This window comes from Hoplias malabaricus, chromosome X2 (genome assembly GCF_029633855.1).
Source record: "Hoplias malabaricus isolate fHopMal1 chromosome X2, fHopMal1.hap1, whole genome shotgun sequence".
Taxonomy (NCBI): Eukaryota; Metazoa; Chordata; class Actinopteri; order Characiformes; family Erythrinidae; genus Hoplias; species Hoplias malabaricus.
In genome coordinates, this window is record NC_089819.1 from 35055984 (window position 1) to 35074848 (window position 18865).

General features: G+C 37.7%; 1 protein-coding gene across 8 annotated transcripts; it reads right to left on the reverse strand.

Moving 5' to 3' along the window:
- Window positions 1-3667: 3667 nt before the first annotated feature.
- On the reverse strand, window positions 3668-15667 carry LOC136676947 (dynein axonemal light chain 4-like). 8 transcript variants are annotated; one of them, XR_010796325.1, is made up of 6 exons: window positions 13628-13688; window positions 12495-12573; window positions 11574-11713; window positions 11387-11470; window positions 6581-6629; window positions 5558-5694 (listed from the first exon to the last, which is right to left on the reverse strand). XR_010796325.1 is itself a non-coding variant. In XM_066654262.1 (5 exons), exons 3-5 carry the CDS (start codon window positions 11665-11667, stop codon window positions 5533-5535), a joined length of 291 nt encoding a protein of 96 aa, XP_066510359.1. In that variant the 5' UTR covers window positions 11668-11713; window positions 12495-12573; window positions 15530-15581; the 3' UTR covers window positions 3668-5532. The 8 variants fall into 8 exon arrangements, 4 of the variants coding, with proteins under 4 accessions (XP_066510359.1, XP_066510358.1, XP_066510357.1 ...); XM_066654262.1 differs by lacking the exons at window positions 6581-6629; window positions 13628-13688 and adding an exon at window positions 15530-15581 and having other exon boundaries at window positions 3668-5694; window positions 11623-11713; XM_066654261.1 differs by lacking the exon at window positions 6581-6629 and having other exon boundaries at window positions 3668-5694; window positions 11623-11713.
- Between the last annotated feature and the right edge of the window lie 3198 nt (window positions 15668-18865).

Here is an 18865-nt window from a genome sequence, read left to right on the forward strand (position 1 = left end):
AATTGTCTTAAGTTTCTCAGAGAACCACCCTTTTCAAAAAGCTTCCTAAAGGCTCCTTAAGGAGTTCCACAAATATGGCATGGTTAGGAACACCAAAAGTATCCTTTAATGTCTACAGTGTAATCTTATTTCATGTTGCTACTGCTTTTCATGTGTGTGATATAAACAGCTACTACAATTATAGGAGAGTTTGCATGCATTACTTGTTTATTGAAAGCATTACAATTAATTGCTGTGTGCTGTGGGAGGATAAATGAATACATATTTCCTAACTGGTCAGATATTTAGTGGTTTAATATATGTGGTTCTCCTGTTCACTTGCTCCTGAATGTGTGGCTGCTTTGTACCTTTCTTGTCATGTGTTTCCTTTGATTTGTTTTTTCCAGTGCCACATAAAAACACTGCTCCCATCCAACCCCACTTCTCTGCCCGTCAGTGCCTCTCTGAAAATTAGACAAGCAAACACTGTCAGGAACAGGCATCTGTGTCTATAGGTCTGATGACCACAGCATTGCCATGACAACCCATTGGAGGTTGAAAAGAGATTCATGTAGAGAATTTCAGTGCAGAATTGTGAACAACCGGCCCTAACACATGAAATATTTAAAGGCAAATTATGGCTTGATTATATCACATTATTATTTAAATTAATGCCAGTATTTAGCCACCATTTGTGTCCAATAACTTTGGCAGTAATAAGCTTGACTAATCACTCAAATCATGGTCTCTAAAACATGAAAACATGACTAAACCACCGCCTTCCGCCTTAAATGAAGAAAATCTCTGGCAAAAGAAGCCATGAAATATTTATCTCTGTTCTCTTTTCTGTAATTCTTCCTCTGTGAGCATGTATTAGAAACTTGATGATTCCACACATAATCGCAGTGTTGGCCCTTGCCAGAAGGCAAAGGGTACAGCTTTGTTAAAGGCTTTGTGAAAGGGAAAGCTCAAAGAGAGAACGAAAAGAGGAGGATGTCAATTCCAGCTGGAGATATGATGGTACGCTGTGTACTGTGTGTGCATCGTAGAGTTGAGCAGAGGGTACAGACAGTGTAAGCGTATGAATTTTTCAGACAGCAGAGATTAAAAGCAAAGGAACTCTATCTATAATACAACAAATGCACCTGCACAGAGTTCACTGCACCACAGAGGAGGAGGTCTGAAAGAGTCTGAACCTACTGCAAAAATCTTGAGAGGAAAACATTATTGCTGTAAAGGTAGGCAGCATGAAAAAAGCACATAACTGGGATTAGTATTCCTAGAATATTAGACAGTTGGCGTATCCATACTCTACCCACAAATGCAGTCTTACATGATGGAGTAAACTCCTATAATTAATTAGTGAATAATGAATTAATATGTGCTACATTAAAGAGCATATATTATGAAAATATAACTTTTGAGTGCATTAACACATGATTTTGGGGATCTAGAGCTTTCTACCATATAACATACTCTGAAATAACACACCACAATAAATTTTTGAGAGACCGTGGACACTTCAGAATTGTCCCCTCTCCTAATCTGAGTTTTTCTAATCACAGCGCTGGACCTGTGTTTATGTGAGTGTGCAAAGATAAGGTTAAACACAGCAAAAGAAATACAGTGACCATGGAGAAATAAATATACTGATCAAATATTAAATATTCATTCATTGCCTGTTACCGCTTATCCAGTTCAGGGTCACGTTAGGTCAACAGCCTGCCCATAATCACTGGGCACAAGGTAAGAACACACCCTGGAGGGGGCGCCGGTCCTTCACAGGGTGACACACACTCACACATTCACTCACACGCTTGCACCTAGAGACAACTTTGAGTAGTCAATCCTCCGACCAACGTGTGTTTGTTGACCATAGGAGAAAACTGGAGCACTCTTAGGGAACCAATGTGGAAATGGGGAGAACACACAAACTCCTCACCTGGAGAAACAAATCAAGTGTCAGACACTGGGCCTTTTTAAACACATTAAAATGGTGCAATGCAAGCAATCCGGAGAGCTAGCAAACGATGAGGAAATGTCTTGAAAATTTTATAAAAGGTGTTTTTTGATTAAATTTGATAATGTCGCCTTTAATTCGTGCCATATCACCCACTCCTACTTGCTAGTGTGTGTAAAGGGAGAGTGGGCAGGCAGGCCAAAAGGGCACAATAACCTGACACAATGTGTGTGCCTTTCTTTCAATAAACAGATGCTCTGAGTCAGATTGCCACATCCAGTATTACTGTGCAATACTCTGTAAACAAAATCTGATTCCAAACACCACCCCCAACACAGACACACACACACACACACTGACAAAAGGACTTGTGTTAGATGGTTCAGACTACTATCCTTATAAGAATACAAATTAAGGGTCCACAGGTTTCTCTTTACACTGAGCCAATACATTATATTGTATATTTAGCCTGGCAATGGAGCTAATAATGCATTTATACCTTAATGTAGGCTAATACACTGCCGATTAGTACTATGTTTACTTTAAGCTTAAATCAACACACTCACCCCAGACCTTGTCAGGGGGTTGCAGTAATCTCAAATAGCAATGCTCAAGTGATTTCTGAGATTGACATGTAATGTTAATTATAAAAGCCAATGGTTTATTTGTACATGCATCCATTTTATTATGACAGAGTTTTAACAATTATAACGAGTAATAAGACTGAGCATTTGTTGTAAAGGAGGGAGTTGGTGGTTGGGTGTGTGAGGGGAGAGGAACAGTTTGATAGGATGTGTAATAATGGAGAGGCTACATTTGGGCATGGTCCTTTGCCCAAACATTAGTTATTATATTACTTAATATAAACAAGTCTATTTGAGTATATTAAGTCTAAAATGGTGAGGTGTAACTAGTAATACTATTATTAACAGAACTAAGCAAAAACAGACACAAAAACTGCCAAAAATATGGTCTTCTACAACTCAGTTAAAATCACTTAAATGTAACTCAGCATTATTATCTCTGCTCCACTTCCACCTTGTCCACTAAACCGAAGCTCAAAAATCTTTAAAATGGTAGGACTTGTTCCTTAACATTTTGAAGTAAGCATCCCTGCCTATCTGGATTATTACATTTGAGATTTTCTTTGGCTCTCTGCAGTTTCAAAGTGGAAACACTCATCCATGGCATCAACATTGCTTATTTTTAAGTCTCTGAGCATCTAAACAACACCATATGGACATGTTAACAAGGTAAGAATTTGATTGTCTGAAGGGGTTTTTACCTCTTTTACCTTTGATGTTTTGACATAATTGGAAAATACCAACTTTACTCTGTATGAAATTTCATGATGAACATACAACAAGGCATAGGTATAAATTACTTAGCTTTTATTCAAAGTTTCCTGTTTCTCTTATAAGTTAAGGATAAGTTCAGGTTAAATTTTACTAGGTATTTTGTAATGTTCTACTCAGAGTCACACACATTTACATTTACAGCAATTGGTCAGTGCTCTTATCCAGATCAAATTACAATGTTAATTACTCAAATTCAGGAATGAATGTAATTAACAACAAATATAACATAAATTTTAAAGAGAAACAATGTATCAGTGGTTAAAAAGTCATATCATTTTTATTACACGTGTCCAAACAAATTCACAAATTTACAAATTTACAATAACACTATAAATTATGTACAAGAAATATTCACATATTAAGACTTGAAAAATACACTTTTTAATGAAAATATACTGTGGTCCATTTCTCAGGTATCAGATATTAAAGAGATGGAGAAGAGTGAGGAACAGTTGGAGAGGGGGTGGGGGATGGGGGGTGTGGGGAAAGACAGAGCGAGGAAGACAGCTGACCAGATACAGAGATGATTATGCAGATGGTCTGGCAGTGCAGAGAGGGAGAGTCGTTGGACAGAAAACGTGAAATGTTCTATTTCTCCAGAAAAATTACACCAGGGAAAAAACATGCATTTCTGTAACCTCTGTGGCACCACATAGAGGCATTTAATTTCACCAATGCTTTGTTGATTTTAAATTAAAGTAAAAAAACAAATGTTTGTAGACAATTGTCCATCTAACATTTTGTCTGTACTCCAGGCTGTTAATCAGGAGTTTGTCCTCTCTTCTCTGCAGTATCCATCGCTCCTCTTCTGGGAAGGCCTGTTGGAATATTCCTGTTGGAATCTGACTGAATACTGATTTTGGAGGATAAGATCAGTATCATAAACTCCACTGCAAACTAATCCCAAATATATTGTACAGAGCTTCAGGGGCTTTTCTCTCAGGATTGACACTTTGAAAGTCTTCTTTAGAGTGTCATTGCAACAGTCCAAAATGTTACTGTCCACAAGCATAAGTGCTAGATTTGTCAGTCTCTTTTGCGATGTTGTAGTGTGTAACTATGTCTTCAGATGGCACAGAGTAGAGAATGTTCTTTCAGATTATGAGGCTGACTGTGGTGCCAGTGTTCTCCTATAGGCTGCATGTGTACTTTTTTATGGTTTTGTTCATTTTTAAAATAATTATTAAAAAATAAATCTGTGACTACAGCAGTTCAGTTGGATTTTTATTGAATAATTGGCTTGAGAAAGACATGAGTTTTCGCTGCGTTTGCTAAAACACGGTCGCTGACCACCCCCACTCCCTGCGCTAAAACAGCTCAGCAAAAAGACATTCCCCCAGCTCTCAATTTTCACATTGGAACATTAAAGAGCTTCCATACTGGCAGGATAATTCTTGTGTGAAATTTTACATTTATGATTGTCTGCTGTCTACAGGTGGCTGGGACCGGAAGGCAGGGGCAAACTTCACTTTACAAAGTTTTCAGCTTGTTGGAAAACACTCTGTCTGAGAATGAACCTAAGACATTTTTAAGACTATAAAAAACATTTATGTGCCATTTTGCCTGTTTTTCCTGTCACATTTATTAAATTCTTTTATCTTTTTTTCAAGAGTTACAGGTGTTTTCCAGTTCTACTCTCACTGCCAGCAGTACCCCTAATTTATGTGGTTAGGGCTCTAGGTGCACCATACTGTAGCAGATTTCATAATAAGGGGTGTGCATATAGTATTGGAATTGAGTCCCTTTCACACACGCATGATAACGCAATAGTTAACAGAAAAGGGTTTTTTAAACTGCCAAAAATGAAAAAATTATACAACAACATCAAGAAAGAAATTATAAGCAGCGTGAACAAAAACTGTTAGCTGTTCCCAGTCAGCTGTATATCAAATGTAAACAAAATGGGAGAGTTATAAAAAGAAAACATGACACTGACTAAAGAATATGTTATAGTGACAGAAAACATTTTTCAGGATCATAATGGATTTTGGCACATATATATGTTAAAAATAATGTTAAAGCTTTTCTTTTGTAAGACATTTCACATGACATGACCAACAAACATTTCAGATCTCAATTAAAATTTTGGGTGTGAATAAAAAAAAATCTATATCAAACTCCATCCTCCAAAAAATCTGACCAGCATTTGATGAAGTGCTAACCATGATCCAGATTTTATGATGCATCTCTAAAAGTTTTTGTGCTTTACAGTGAGTGTTTGTGTGGTGCATTATGTTAGGAGCACTTCCAAACACACACTGCCAGACTTCCAAAGAACATGTAGAGAATATTCTTCACCTCATGCTCAATCTCAAAGCCGAAGCCCTCTCCTATCACTACATGCCACGAGCTGCCAAACTTCTTATCCATCGACTCCTTTATCATCTTAGCTGCACTCTAAAAACAGAAAAGACAGAGATACAGAGAGACAGAGAACAGGAGAGAAAATTACATGCAAATAAAGCAACTAAATACCAGCAAATGACTGAATAACTCAATAAACCAATCAAATACAAATAATCAATCAGTCAAGCCTTATTTACTTGAATGATATCCCAGTATATATTTAGATATCCCCTTGAATCCACACACACACACACACACACACACACACACACACACACACAGATAGTTGAATGCATCAGCGTTTTAACAACAGAGGCATTGGGCAAAAATGGGCACTTGCTGAGCATACATTATAAAAAAAAAAGAGCAAAGAGAAACTAGGCCGGACCGCCATTAGCCATATAGCCATTGTCACAGAGGTTTTTCTGGCGTTTCAAAAACAGGAACGCCCAAAATATATACCCTTGTTATTGGAAGGTCTAAAGAAACTCAGAACTGGTTCTAAAGAAAGAGTCTTTGTTTACAATAATAACAAATAATAAAAATAGGCTAGGCAAATAGAAAATTAATCAAAAACAACATTCAGAACATAATCATGTCTATATCAATTATTTTTATTTTATTATGTCCCCACTGTGTTCATCTACTGTCCATTTAAAACCACACTACCAAGCTGTAGTCACATGATTCTGCCCCTATCTGCCACAACCAAAATGCCAAGGCCGACCATGCAACTTGAGCAGCGGGTACTAAAGAAAAACACAGTGTCTGTGGTTTTGACGTGCTGGGTTTTATCTAGAATTAAGACGACACTGAACAAAAAGTAAGTCAAATGTAAACACTGAGAAATAACAGTTTCAGTGACCAAAGCACAATCACACACCAAATATAAAGAGTGCTCAAAAAACAAGAGAGGAACAAACTCCAAGCAACATACCCCATATTTAATACTGAAGTATATTTCCAGCACAAGCCTCGTCACTGAACTATGAGGGTCAGAAATACCAAAACAAAATAATCATTAATTAAGCATGATCATGGTAAAATGTACATTTAATCATTTGATTTGTGCTCATATTGCCCAGCACTAATAACAAACTATAAAAATAATTTATCTTGTCAGTTGCTGACAGTGTATGTGTGATCATGGAATGCTTATTTTCTGCTCATACCAAGCTACAAAACTGAAGCACTATGTTGAGATGATACTAAAGCAACTCATTTACCAGAAACGAACAAGATAACATTTTAAAATTTACATTTTTTAATATCTCTAAAACCAAACACCTTAACATTTTTTCAACCAAATAATCTATATTGTTAAAGGAACAGGGCATGGCTGGGAAGTAGATATTTATGTACTGACTTACATTAAGGGTCGGACAGATAAAATGGTGCTATAAATAAATCATAGCCTTCTTTATTTTGAGTAGCATTTTGCGCTTGTGTTCTGGCATTTTCTTGTAAAGTTAAACCAAAAGCTGTGCAGATGTAATTTACTCATCAGAAAGTCAGTAACTTTGAGATGCGTCCGTGTATTCGTGCTGTTATAGGGACACACAAGATGACTTTCTGTTTGTTAAATATATAGTAGAAAACAACAGGCTGTGTCACAGAAACATTCTCCAAACATAAAGACGAGACTATATTACCTCAACAATGTTCAACACATTTCTGTTTGAGGCTCCAGTAAAACACTGAGCTGCTCACCGCGGCAGACAGTGGACCTACAGCGCTGAAGCAGTGTGTCCAGATTCAGCTCTCAACTCTCTAGCCCCTTGAACACTTCTGCTCTTCTTTCAACAATGTCATAAAAGTGAACATTTCAATTAAAAATGTAGGTCTTATGGCAAGAAATGGGACAAGGGAAAGCCTGCAGACAGCAAAATTTTTAGGTCCCAAAATAAGACTTGTCCAGGGTAAAGAGGACATTTGGTTACTGCCGAATGGTTCCAAATTTATTTCATGAACTGGAAGGTGAAATATGGCTGAATCAACAACAGATGGTGTAGTAGTGCCACCTTAAATTCTCTCTGTGAAATATGGCAGTTCCTACTCGCACATGCATGTTTCAAAATTAGGAGTCAGTCAGTCAGTCAGTAAGCAAAAATGCCTCTTCTAGGCCAGCCCGGTAGGTGTCCAGCAAAAAGAAAAGAAAAACAGGGAAAAAAATTTGAAGACACCTAATCAGTACACAGACATTTACAAGTAATTCCAGTGCTTTTATTATATTAATTGGTTATTTGCAGCTATAAGAGCTTCCTACAAGATGTAGTGGAAGTAGTATGCACACATTGCTGTGGCATTTGCACTACATAGTGGAGTCAATGATAATTCATTATTATTTAATTAATAATTAATTATTTAATTCATTTTGCTAAGCTCCATGTTTGGGAGCCATTAACTAATATGTAGTGTCCGTACCTGTCTTAATTTTAACTTAGACAAATAGGTCATCTTCACATATTATACAGCAAAAGTAGCTAGAATTAACTATTATTAATGAAATATGCTCATTGACCCGCCGTGGGTTCTTGACTCTGAAATGGAATCTGAACTAGAAGTTAAAATTCCATACGAGAAAGGTGCACACACAAACAAATAACCAAGGATTGGTTTTATCACACAACTGGTTTATTAATAATAATATCAAATAATGAATATTGATTAGACATTCATATAATAAAATGGATTACAGCGATATATGAGGGAACAGGGAGATTAATATGTGAGGGAATTTCTCTATGATAATTATTGTCCTAAGTTCTAAGAAAGGCTATTGTTTATCCCAGCAAACTTTCAGTACCAACCCATGAGCCATGAGAGACATGAAACCATGTGACCTTACGTATCCGGAGATGAACGGGGAGCATGACGCTGACGGTGCCTTCCGGCACGACTTCCTGGAGAATTGCAGACGCGGGCCTTGTAGGTTGCAACCGCGGGCGTTCATTTTCTCCCGAGGCTTTCAGACGCAGCCGTCGGAGCTGGTGGTGTTCTGAAGGTCTCTGTGGGGATTCTTCGTCGTCGCTGATCTGCTGCCTTGTGAGAGAGAGAGAGAGGCACGTCCATGCAGGTCTCTCCGGTGCAGGTTTCCACATCTCAGAAGGTCATTCTGAGGGTGCGTGCAGCAGTCCTCTTCGTGGCGTTGTCGTCGTTTGGAGGGTCAGAGGTCTAAGGTTGCCTTCATGCTCTGGGTGTGGCGTTGAAATTTTGCTAGCGTTAAACTATAGCTCTTCTTAATCTGTAGTTTCTATCTGGACCACGCTTTAAAGGTCCAAGACTGTTTAAGAAAGCCATGAGTCTGACGCCTGCAGAGTCATTTCCAAAACTCAGGTCATTTTACTCTTTTAGCCTTGAAAAAGCTAAAAGAGACAACGCCCCAAGTGTCTGGAGCCTTCAAGTGAAGAGTCGAACATCGGAGAAAAAGGGGCAGAAGCCCAAAAAGTTTGAAAAACCTTACAAAGCTCAAAAGCTGGAAAAAAGCTTGTGTCATTTGGCGCCACAGGTTTTTAACTAGAGTTTAGAAAACCCGCCCCGAATACCTGATTCGTCCTCAATGAGGGAGAATTGGAGCTTTTCTTGCTCCTGATTGGCTGTTTCCTGTACCTTGGGAGTGGCATCACATAGAATTTATGACACTTGACAAGACAAAGACTTGACCATCCCTGAGTGAATACTTTGCAATATAAAAGATTATATGTTAACACAAAGTAATATAATTATTTATAACAGTATTTATAATTATTAACCAACTAAACACATAGTATGTGACTACCTTGGTTCTACATAAATTCATATAAACAAAAATGACTTTAAACACATGTAAATTAATTCCACCTATTTTGATTGTCAAAACGGGATTAATTTCAAACAGTTGTGCCCATATACAACTTGTTTTCCATGTAAGAACTTTGGGATGTTTGAGTCTTTTAGAGTTAACAGTCTTTAAAAAGGTGTCCTTTAAAGAGGGCATTGTGGGTTTCAATCAAGATTGAGTCTCTGTGTCTCTCTGCATTCTTTCCTTGACCCTGGGGGTCCTTAAGTCATAAAAAGGGTCTTTGGAGGGGGTTTTACGGGCCTGCTCTGGAGGTTTATCTCACCTTACGATCTTGGTTAGAGATGTCTCTGAAACGAGCTAAAGTTTGGGTATATCAAATCACATCTTCAGAAAGTCACAATTTCGTATTAGAGATTAATACACATTCATCATATCCACTACAAAGACTAGAAGTCCACACCAAATTCAATTAACAATGGTTTGATGGACGTGATTTGTGCACTGGAGTAGGGCTATTGCTGTAAAAGAATTTCCTATGTGGTGGCTTATCGGGGCTCAACACTGCAATATGCTATATTACCACACCAAATTACTTAATTGTTTCTGATTCTGGTGCTATACTCCTAACTGTCAGCTGGAACGTGCCTGAACTGTTATATTAAGCTTAGGCCAGCCCGTGCAAAAAAGCCTCATACCATTTTCCTTCTCCATAAATCTTTACAGGCACAATGCAGTCAGGAAGGTAATGTTCTCTTGGCATTTACCAAACCCAGACTCGACCATCAGACTGCCAAATAGTGAAATGCGATTCCTCACTCCACAGAACACATTTCTATTGCTCCTGGATCCATTGTGGAATGTTTTACACCACTCCTTTGGGTTTTGTGATAAGGCTTGCATGTGACCACACAGCCACTGAAAAACATTAGATAAAGCACTTTTTGATATTAATGCCAGAGTGGGTCTTGAACTCCTACTAGTAACTATATATAGTCTGACACTTCATGGCTGAGTTGCTGTAGTTCCAAAATGTTTCCACTGTTCAGTTATATCACTCACAGCAGATTGTGGAATATATAGGTGTGAAGATTTTTCACATTCGGATATTCAATAGCAGCATTTTATTACATTACCATGTCTGAATTCAGTGAGTTCTTTAGGATGAGCAGTTCTTTTAAAACTTTTTGTAATGTCACACTACATGTCTAGATGTTTGATGTTATACACATGTGGCAATGGGACTAAATGAAACATCTGAATACAATGATTAGAAAGTTTGTCTAATACATATAGTTTAGCTGTAAATGAAAACATAAGAACTGGTGCAAAAAATGTACCCAAAATAACAGAAAAAAACTGAACAGTTATTTTATATAGATAAAAATTATGACTGCAAATTTTAATCTTACCAAATCAACACACTCATTCGTTGATTAAATGGACTACTATGAGCTGCAGCTGGGATTAAACTACTGTGTTGTGTTCTGGTTACGACAATTGTCAGTTTGAATATTTCATTAATTGCAATCCCATCTTTGTGTAATTAAATTTCCCAAATTTACCCCAGAGTGAGTAAAAAAGTATTAACGCCTGTGTATAATGTAACATACAATCAGTTTATTAGAATTTTCTATCAAGTAAACTTTTTTCATGGGTACAGTTTGCTGTACTTAAACACTGCTAGAAGGATATTTTTGTATGCTGGACCATTCTTACCCTAGCTGTGACACATTAACAGTTTAAAATACCATACAACCACCACACACACACTACCAACGTCATTGTTGTACCAACACTAATCTAATTCAAATAACATATGGTCAGTTGTGGTCCTACTATGATGGATGTGGTAAAGTGGGGACTGATGATAGACTACTCCAAGTAACTGTAAATAAAAAAAAAAAAAGTGTTTTTATGGGATATATTTCTGGTAAAATAGCTACTATGACACAAAGCACACACCTCATTGTTGGTGGCAAATTTTTCACATGCTGTAACACACAGCTCCATGGTCTCCACCCTCATTTCCTCTGACATGTCTGTGTGCTGTAAAACCAAAAATAGAGTTAAACATAATAAAGCAACAGAATAGGCTGCTGAGAAAGACAACCTTTAATAGAGCAGATTCTGGTGTTATGTCACACCATACTTCACACTTAAAGAAGTCAGATGTATCGCTTCCATTTTTCAGTGCATGCCTTAATCAGATCAGTCATCTGTGAGGACACTACTGTGTTTGTCATCTGAGTAAGAGGATGTTTCTCTCTCTCGCCCACATCAGTCACCTCCCTGGATCAAATTAGAACAGACTCTGTCACTGCTTATTAAAATTTTAACAATCATCAGAAAGCTCTGTCTTATAGTACAGTCAAACAAACAAAAAAATTCTAATTCAACAATGTATGTTTTTGAAAGCAAAATTAAAGATTTATTGAAATCTATCTAATGTGTGCGTGTTTCCCTGTGAAGGACTGGCGCCCCCTCCAGGGTGTATTCCTGCCTTGCGCCCAATGATTCCAGGAAGGCTCTGGACCCACCGTGATCCTGAACTGGATAAGCGGTTACAGATAATGAATGAATGAATTAATTAATGAAATCTATCTATCTATCTATCTTTGATTTATCTAATCAAAGGCAAGGCCATCCCCAAACAAAGCCAAAGCCACACAAGTCAAAAAAGCCAGTGGAGAAAACACCTATCAGATAAATTTTCTCCTGTCTTTGCTTGGAACTAACAAAATTTCTTTAGTCACAATTTTTTTAAATTATTCTCTACCACTCCGTCAAGGTCTAGCAGTCTTCAGAGTAGACAGTAATGAGAATTATGGGATTCCCTGGCTACTCTCTAAACATGGCCATTTGCCTCCACATCCTCTCTTGGCTGAAGCCTAAGCTCTATATCTTTGACTTGATCTTTGCCTCATGAGGATATATTCTCCCTAAGTCAGAGTGTCCATGGATTTTTTTGGATGCTCTAGGCCACTCTATCGCCTCCCTTACCCCTTATCTTGACAAAATATATTACATGAAATGACACGTAATAATAAAGCAAAACATAAAGACTCTTCACCCTAATCAGAGGGAAGTTGTGGAGTCTCTTGTACTCTGCCTCTTCCTTCTTACTCTCAGCTGTTTCCGCCATTTTAGCTCTGTAGAAAGATGTCTGTCATCAGAACCCCAGATTGTATTATATTCATAGAGAAGCACTGTTTTTTCTTTTAGACCAAGAAAAGAAGGCAGCTCAAGAAAAGATTATCGTAACAGCTACCTTGTTTTATACAAAAATCTGTTTTCCATTTAAACACAAACACTGTATTGGACTCTCTCTTCTGTATGAGTGCTGTTGAGAAGATGTCATGAGAAGCTGACATCAATATTAATGAGAATAACAGAGATATCCTATGCATTTGCTGACTGACCAGAACAGTGCACATTTAGAAATATGCCCCTTTTGCAGTCTTGCCAAACACAGAAATGTCTGAGTTTGTAAATACAATTAAATTTACTATTACTAGAAGAGATTTTACTAACAGTAACATCCTAAAAGTATAAAGCCATGTTCTCATTTATGATTTAGCACCTAGTTATACTCTATATGATGACGTTCTAAAACAAAGATATTGTAAATCATTACTCTGATATTCAAATTATTAAAATGAGATTGTAATAAATTAAATTGAGTTTTTAAATTATTACTTTTATGACACACTATTATTTTGACATATTAAGCAATTGAGGTAGAATAAATCATCAGTATAGTAAGCTTTATCTTTATTATGAATAAATATTATGAATATACATTTTGAAAAGGCGGGAGGTGACGGTTAGAAAAGTAGCGGAAGGTTTGATCATAAGGAGATCGTATGTTATGTTAATAATCAAAACGAGGACAAGAGATTAAAATAAGCTAAAATCAGCATAAACATAGAAGATTATCTGATTACATTTAATATGAACAAAAATGCAAATAACAGGCTCGTGTAGCTGTTACTGAGGTCAACTGAGGTATAATGCCAATGCGTTAAAATTCAGTGCATCAAAATAAAAATAACACAACTCCCCACAGAAGCAAGCTAGCTAGGTCTGCTGGCACTTGGTGCTGTTTTAACAGAATTTAATGGTGATACGTTCTATTTATTTTACATTACAGTGGTCAGAGACAGAAGACATTGGTGGACTACACTACACTCGTATTTAACTTACTTGAATTCGGAACCCTTGAAAAGCGGCTACGTTGTTATGGAGACATTTTGATCTTAGCAACCTACACTCAAGCTCCAACCGGCGTTGTGCTGCGTCTTTAGGCGCATCCCAAATTTCTCACGGCTCCCTATGTAGGGCACTAGGCGACTTGTATACTTTCGCCTCATCTGTGCATTTTATCACCAGCAGAGAATTGTTCACAGATGTCTCACCTTCTTCTATCTTACTCAGTATTTGAGAGCACTTGTCATCATTTTAAAACCTTTGTAGTGTACTATGAACTAGGGAGGCAAATGACACTAATTCGCACATCAAATAAATCAGACTATAGCTAGAAACAGACCAGGTTTGGTCCACTGAGGGAAATATTGGAGGTTCACTGGGATTTTGCACAGCGTTTTTTTTTTGTGCGGACCACCGGTCTTTAAACTGAATTTTATACAAAACGCGACATTTTAGTGCTTTTCTTTTCAATGTCCAATTTACAGATTTTCCTTTCAGTTTCCTCTGGTTATTCTTTGTAAATGACATTAATTCAAAATTTTAATCCAGCACAGTGTCAACATTTTCAGCCTAATCATTTTATATCAATGTCAACTCATTATTGCATCTCATAGTTGGTTGTGTGTATAAGTAGTTATATTTTATTTTTTATGTGTGCAGTCTCTGAGAATTTAAAATCAGTTTGAGGAAGTTAAAACAGTTGGATGTTGTAATCAGCAGTGACCTACAGTCAGCAGTGTGCAGATATTTTAAAGCTAGTGGAGCCATACACGTGCTGGTCATAAAATTAGAATATTATGAAAAAGTTAATTTATTTCAGTAATTCCATTCAAAAAGTGAAACTTGTATATTATACACATTCATTACACACAAACTGATATATTTCAAGTGTTTATTTCTTTTAATTTAATGATTATAACTGACAAACATGAAAACCCCAAATTTAGTATCTCAGAGAATTAGAATATTGTGAAAATATATTGAATATTGAAGACACCTGGTGCTACACTCTAATCAGCTAATTAACTCCAAACAACTGCAAAGGCCTTTAAATGGTCTCTCAGTCTAGTTATGAAGGCAACACAATCATGGGGAAGACGGCTGACTTGACAGTTGTCCAAAGGATGACCATTGACACTTTACACAAGCAGCACAAGACACAAAAGGTCATTGCTGTTCAGAGAGCTCTGTGTCCAAGCACATTAATAGAGAGGCAAAGGGAAGGAAAAGATGTGGAAGAATTAAGTGTACAAACAATAGGGATAACCCCACCCAGGAGAGGATTGTGAAACAAAACCCATTCAAAAATGTGGGGGAGATTCACAAAGACTGGACTGCAGCTGAAATCTTTAAGAACCACCACGCACAGACGTATGCAAGATATGGGTTTCAGCTGTCACATTCCTTGTGTCAAGCCACTCTTGAATAAGAGACAATGTCAGAAGCGTCTCACTTCCAAAAAGGACTGGACTGCTGCTGAGTGGTCCAAAGTTATGTTCTCTGATGAAAGTAAATTTTGCATTTCCTTTGGAAATCAAGGTACCAGAGTCTGGAGGAACATAGGAGAATCCACATTGCTTGAGGTCCAGTGTAAAGTGCTAAGCAGAAATCAGATTATTGCCAGAATAATGTAAATTGTAGCTAATTACTCAAGTGCATGTCAATGCATTGATCAGATTACAAACAAAATCTGATTTTGTGCATTTTTCAGATTACTAAGTGCAGGTAAAAACACTCATTGAGTAGAACCGATCAAGTATACAGAAAAATACATTTCCCAGAATTCTCTGGAAGTTCATGTGGACACTGCAGCCAATTGCAAGGCTTTCCAGCATGTCAGTTCACCCAACATTTACATCCACAGACATTCAATCCACTAGTAGAAGTAGAGTCTGATACCTTCAGTATGTTAAACTGATGTCACTGCCAGGAACCTGCTAGTTGCATTTTGCTTGGCCGACTGTACATCTGTCTATACACACTTCAATTTATCTTTTTGTACGGGCTCTGGTATTGGTCCGACGTGTCTCCTTTTACACATCATGTCAATATTGCAGACTTGTGATCAGTCCTTTTGACTAAAAGAGATTTAAAACACCTGTAAATCATTAAAGCTAATTGTAATCTTCATTAAAGCTGGGGTTAAGTACTTTCCTGGGTACTTAAGCAGTTGCTTGTGTCAAATGCCTGCCTGTTCATGAGATAATAGATAATAGATTGATCTTTTTCTATTTGCTATATTGGTTTTTGTTTTGATTTATTCAGAATGTGTTAAACCATTTCTACTGGTTTGTTTATCATTAGAATGTAATACAATGTGAAATTCTGCTGCAAATATAACATCTATAAAGTGATAAAAAGCAAAAAAAAGTAAATAAATGAATATAATATGAATAGTAGAGAAAAAAATGAGCAAATATCATGGAATAGAGTATTTCAGATTTTAATGGGATCAGTACATGTTCTACACTTTCAAGATGAAAAACAGACCCCCCCCCCTGTTTTTACTAAAGCTGTACAGAAAATATCTGGAACATGGACAGAGATCATTTAGCTTAAAATGGAGATAAGGGAAAACACCATTGTGGGTCAAGGGAGGTCTCTCTCTCTCTCTCTGTCTTTGTCTCTGTGCATGTGTGTTTTTTCTCTGGGATGCTTTGATTTCAGTTTTGAGGATTAGTGAGGATTTTCTGTTTCTGGATAGATTTATGGTGGAGGCCAGCAAAATGTGGGTCGTGTGTGTGTGTGTTGGGTTCAGTAAAAACCTCAAGCAGGACAATGCACTTTAAATCATAAAAAAAAAATGAAAAACTTAACTTAATAACATCTTATTTACAAACCCCATGTCAGAAAATTCACAGTGCAAAATGTAAATAAATAGAAAACACCAAATTCAGTATGTCAGAAAATTAGAATATTACTTAAGACCAATACAAAAAAAATGTTTTTTTTTAGAAATGCTGGCCAACTGAAAAGTATGACCATGAAAAGTATGAGCATGTACAGCACTTGATACTTAGTTGGGGCTCCTTTTGCCTGAATTACTGCAGCAATGTGGCGTGGCATGGAGTTTATCACTCTGTGGCACTGCTCAGGTGTTATGAGAGCCCAGGTTGCTCTGAAAGTGGCCTTCAGCTCTTCTGCATTGTTTGGTCTGGCATATTGCATCTTTCTCTTCACAAAGCCCCATAGATTTTCTATGGGGTTAAAGTCAGGCGAATTTGCTGGCCAATTAAGAACAGGGATACCATAGTCCTTAAACCAGGTACTGGTAGTTTTGTCACTGTGTGCAGGTGACAAGTCCTGTTGGAAAATGAAATCTTCATCTCCATAAAGCTTGTCAGCAGCAGGAAGCATGAAGTGCCCTAAAACTCCCTAGACGGCTGCTTTGACCTAGGACCTCAGAAAAAACAGTGGACCAAAACCAGCAGATGACATGGCACCCCAAACCGTCACTGACTCTGGAAACTTTACACTGGACCTCAAGCAACATGGATTCTGTACATCTCCTCTCTTCTTTCAGACCCTGGGACCTTGAAATGCAAAATTTACTTTCATCAGAGAACATAACTTTGAAACACTCAGCAGCAGTCCAGTCCATTTTGGAAGTGAGACACTTCTGAAGCTGTCTCTTGTTCAAGAGTGGCTTGACACAAGGAATGCAACAGCTGAAACACATGACTTGCATATGTCTGTGCATGGTGGTTCTTAAAGCACTGAATCCAGCTGCAGTCCGCTCTTTGTGAATCTCCCCCACATTTTTTAATTGATTTTGTTTCCCAATCCTCTCCAGGGTGCGGTTATCCCTATTGCTTGTATAAACCGGATTCCAAAAAAGTTGGAACACTAAACAAATTGTGAATAAAAACTGAAAGCAATTATGTGGAGATGGCAAATGTCAATATTTTATTTGTAATAGAACATAGACGACAGATCAAATGTTTAATCTGAGTAAATGTAACATTTTAAAGGAAAAATATGTTGATTCAAAATTTCAGTGTCAACAAATCCCAAAAAATTGGGACAAGTAGCAATAAGTGGCTGTAAAAAGGAAATTGAGCATATAACAAACAGCTGGAAGACAAATTAACACTGCTTAGGTCAATTGACAACATGATTGGGTATAAAAAGAGCTTCTCAGAATGTCAGTGTCTCTCTGAAGCCAAGATGGTAAGAGGATCACCAATTCCACCATTGTTGTGCAGCAATACCAGAATGGTGTTACCCAGCGTAAAATAGCAAAGACTTTTAAGTTATCATCATCAAAAGATTCAGAAAATCTGGAACAATTGCTGTGTGTAAGGGTCAAGGCTGTAAAACTCTACTGGATGCTCATGATCTCCGGGCCCTTAAATGTCACTGCACCTCAAACAGTAATGCCACTGTCAAGGAAATAACAGAATGGGCTCAGGAATACTTCCAGAAAGCATTGTCAGTGAACACAATCCACCGTGCCATCCGCCGTTGCCAGCTGAAACTTTACAGTGCAAAGAGGAAGCCATTTCTAAGCAAGCACCACAAGCTGAGATGTTGGTACTGGGCCAGTGGTCTTTTAAACTGGAGTGTGGCAAAATGGAAAACTGTTCTGTGGTCAGATGAGTCAGGATTTGAAGTTCTTTATGGAACACTGGGACGCCATGTCATCCGGACCAGAGAGGACAAGGATAACACAAGTTGTTATCAACGCTCTGTTCAGAAGCCTGCATCACTGATGGTATGGGGTTGCATGAGTGCTTGTGGCATGGGCAGCTTGCATGTCTGGAAAGGCACCATTAATGCAGAGAACTATGTTGAGGTTCTAGAACAACATATGCTCCCATCTAGACATCATCTCTTTCAGGGAAGACCCTGCATTTTTCAACAAAATAATGCCAGACCACATTCTGCAGCAATCTCAACATCATGGCTATGTAGGAGAAGGATCCGGGTACTGAAATAGCCAGCCTGCAGTCCAGATCTTTCACCTATAGAGAACATTTGGCGCATCATAAAGAGGAAGGTGCGACAAAGAAGGCCCAAGACAACTGAATAGTTAGAGGCCTGTATTAGACATGAATGGGAGAGCATTCGTATTTCTAAACTTGAGAAACTGGTCTCCTCTGTCCCCAGACATCTGATGAGTGTTGTAAGAAGAGGGGGATGCCACACAGTGGTAAATGGCCTTGTCCCAACTTTTTTGGGATTTGTTGATGCCATGAAATTTTGAAATAACATTTCCCTTAAAATGATACATTC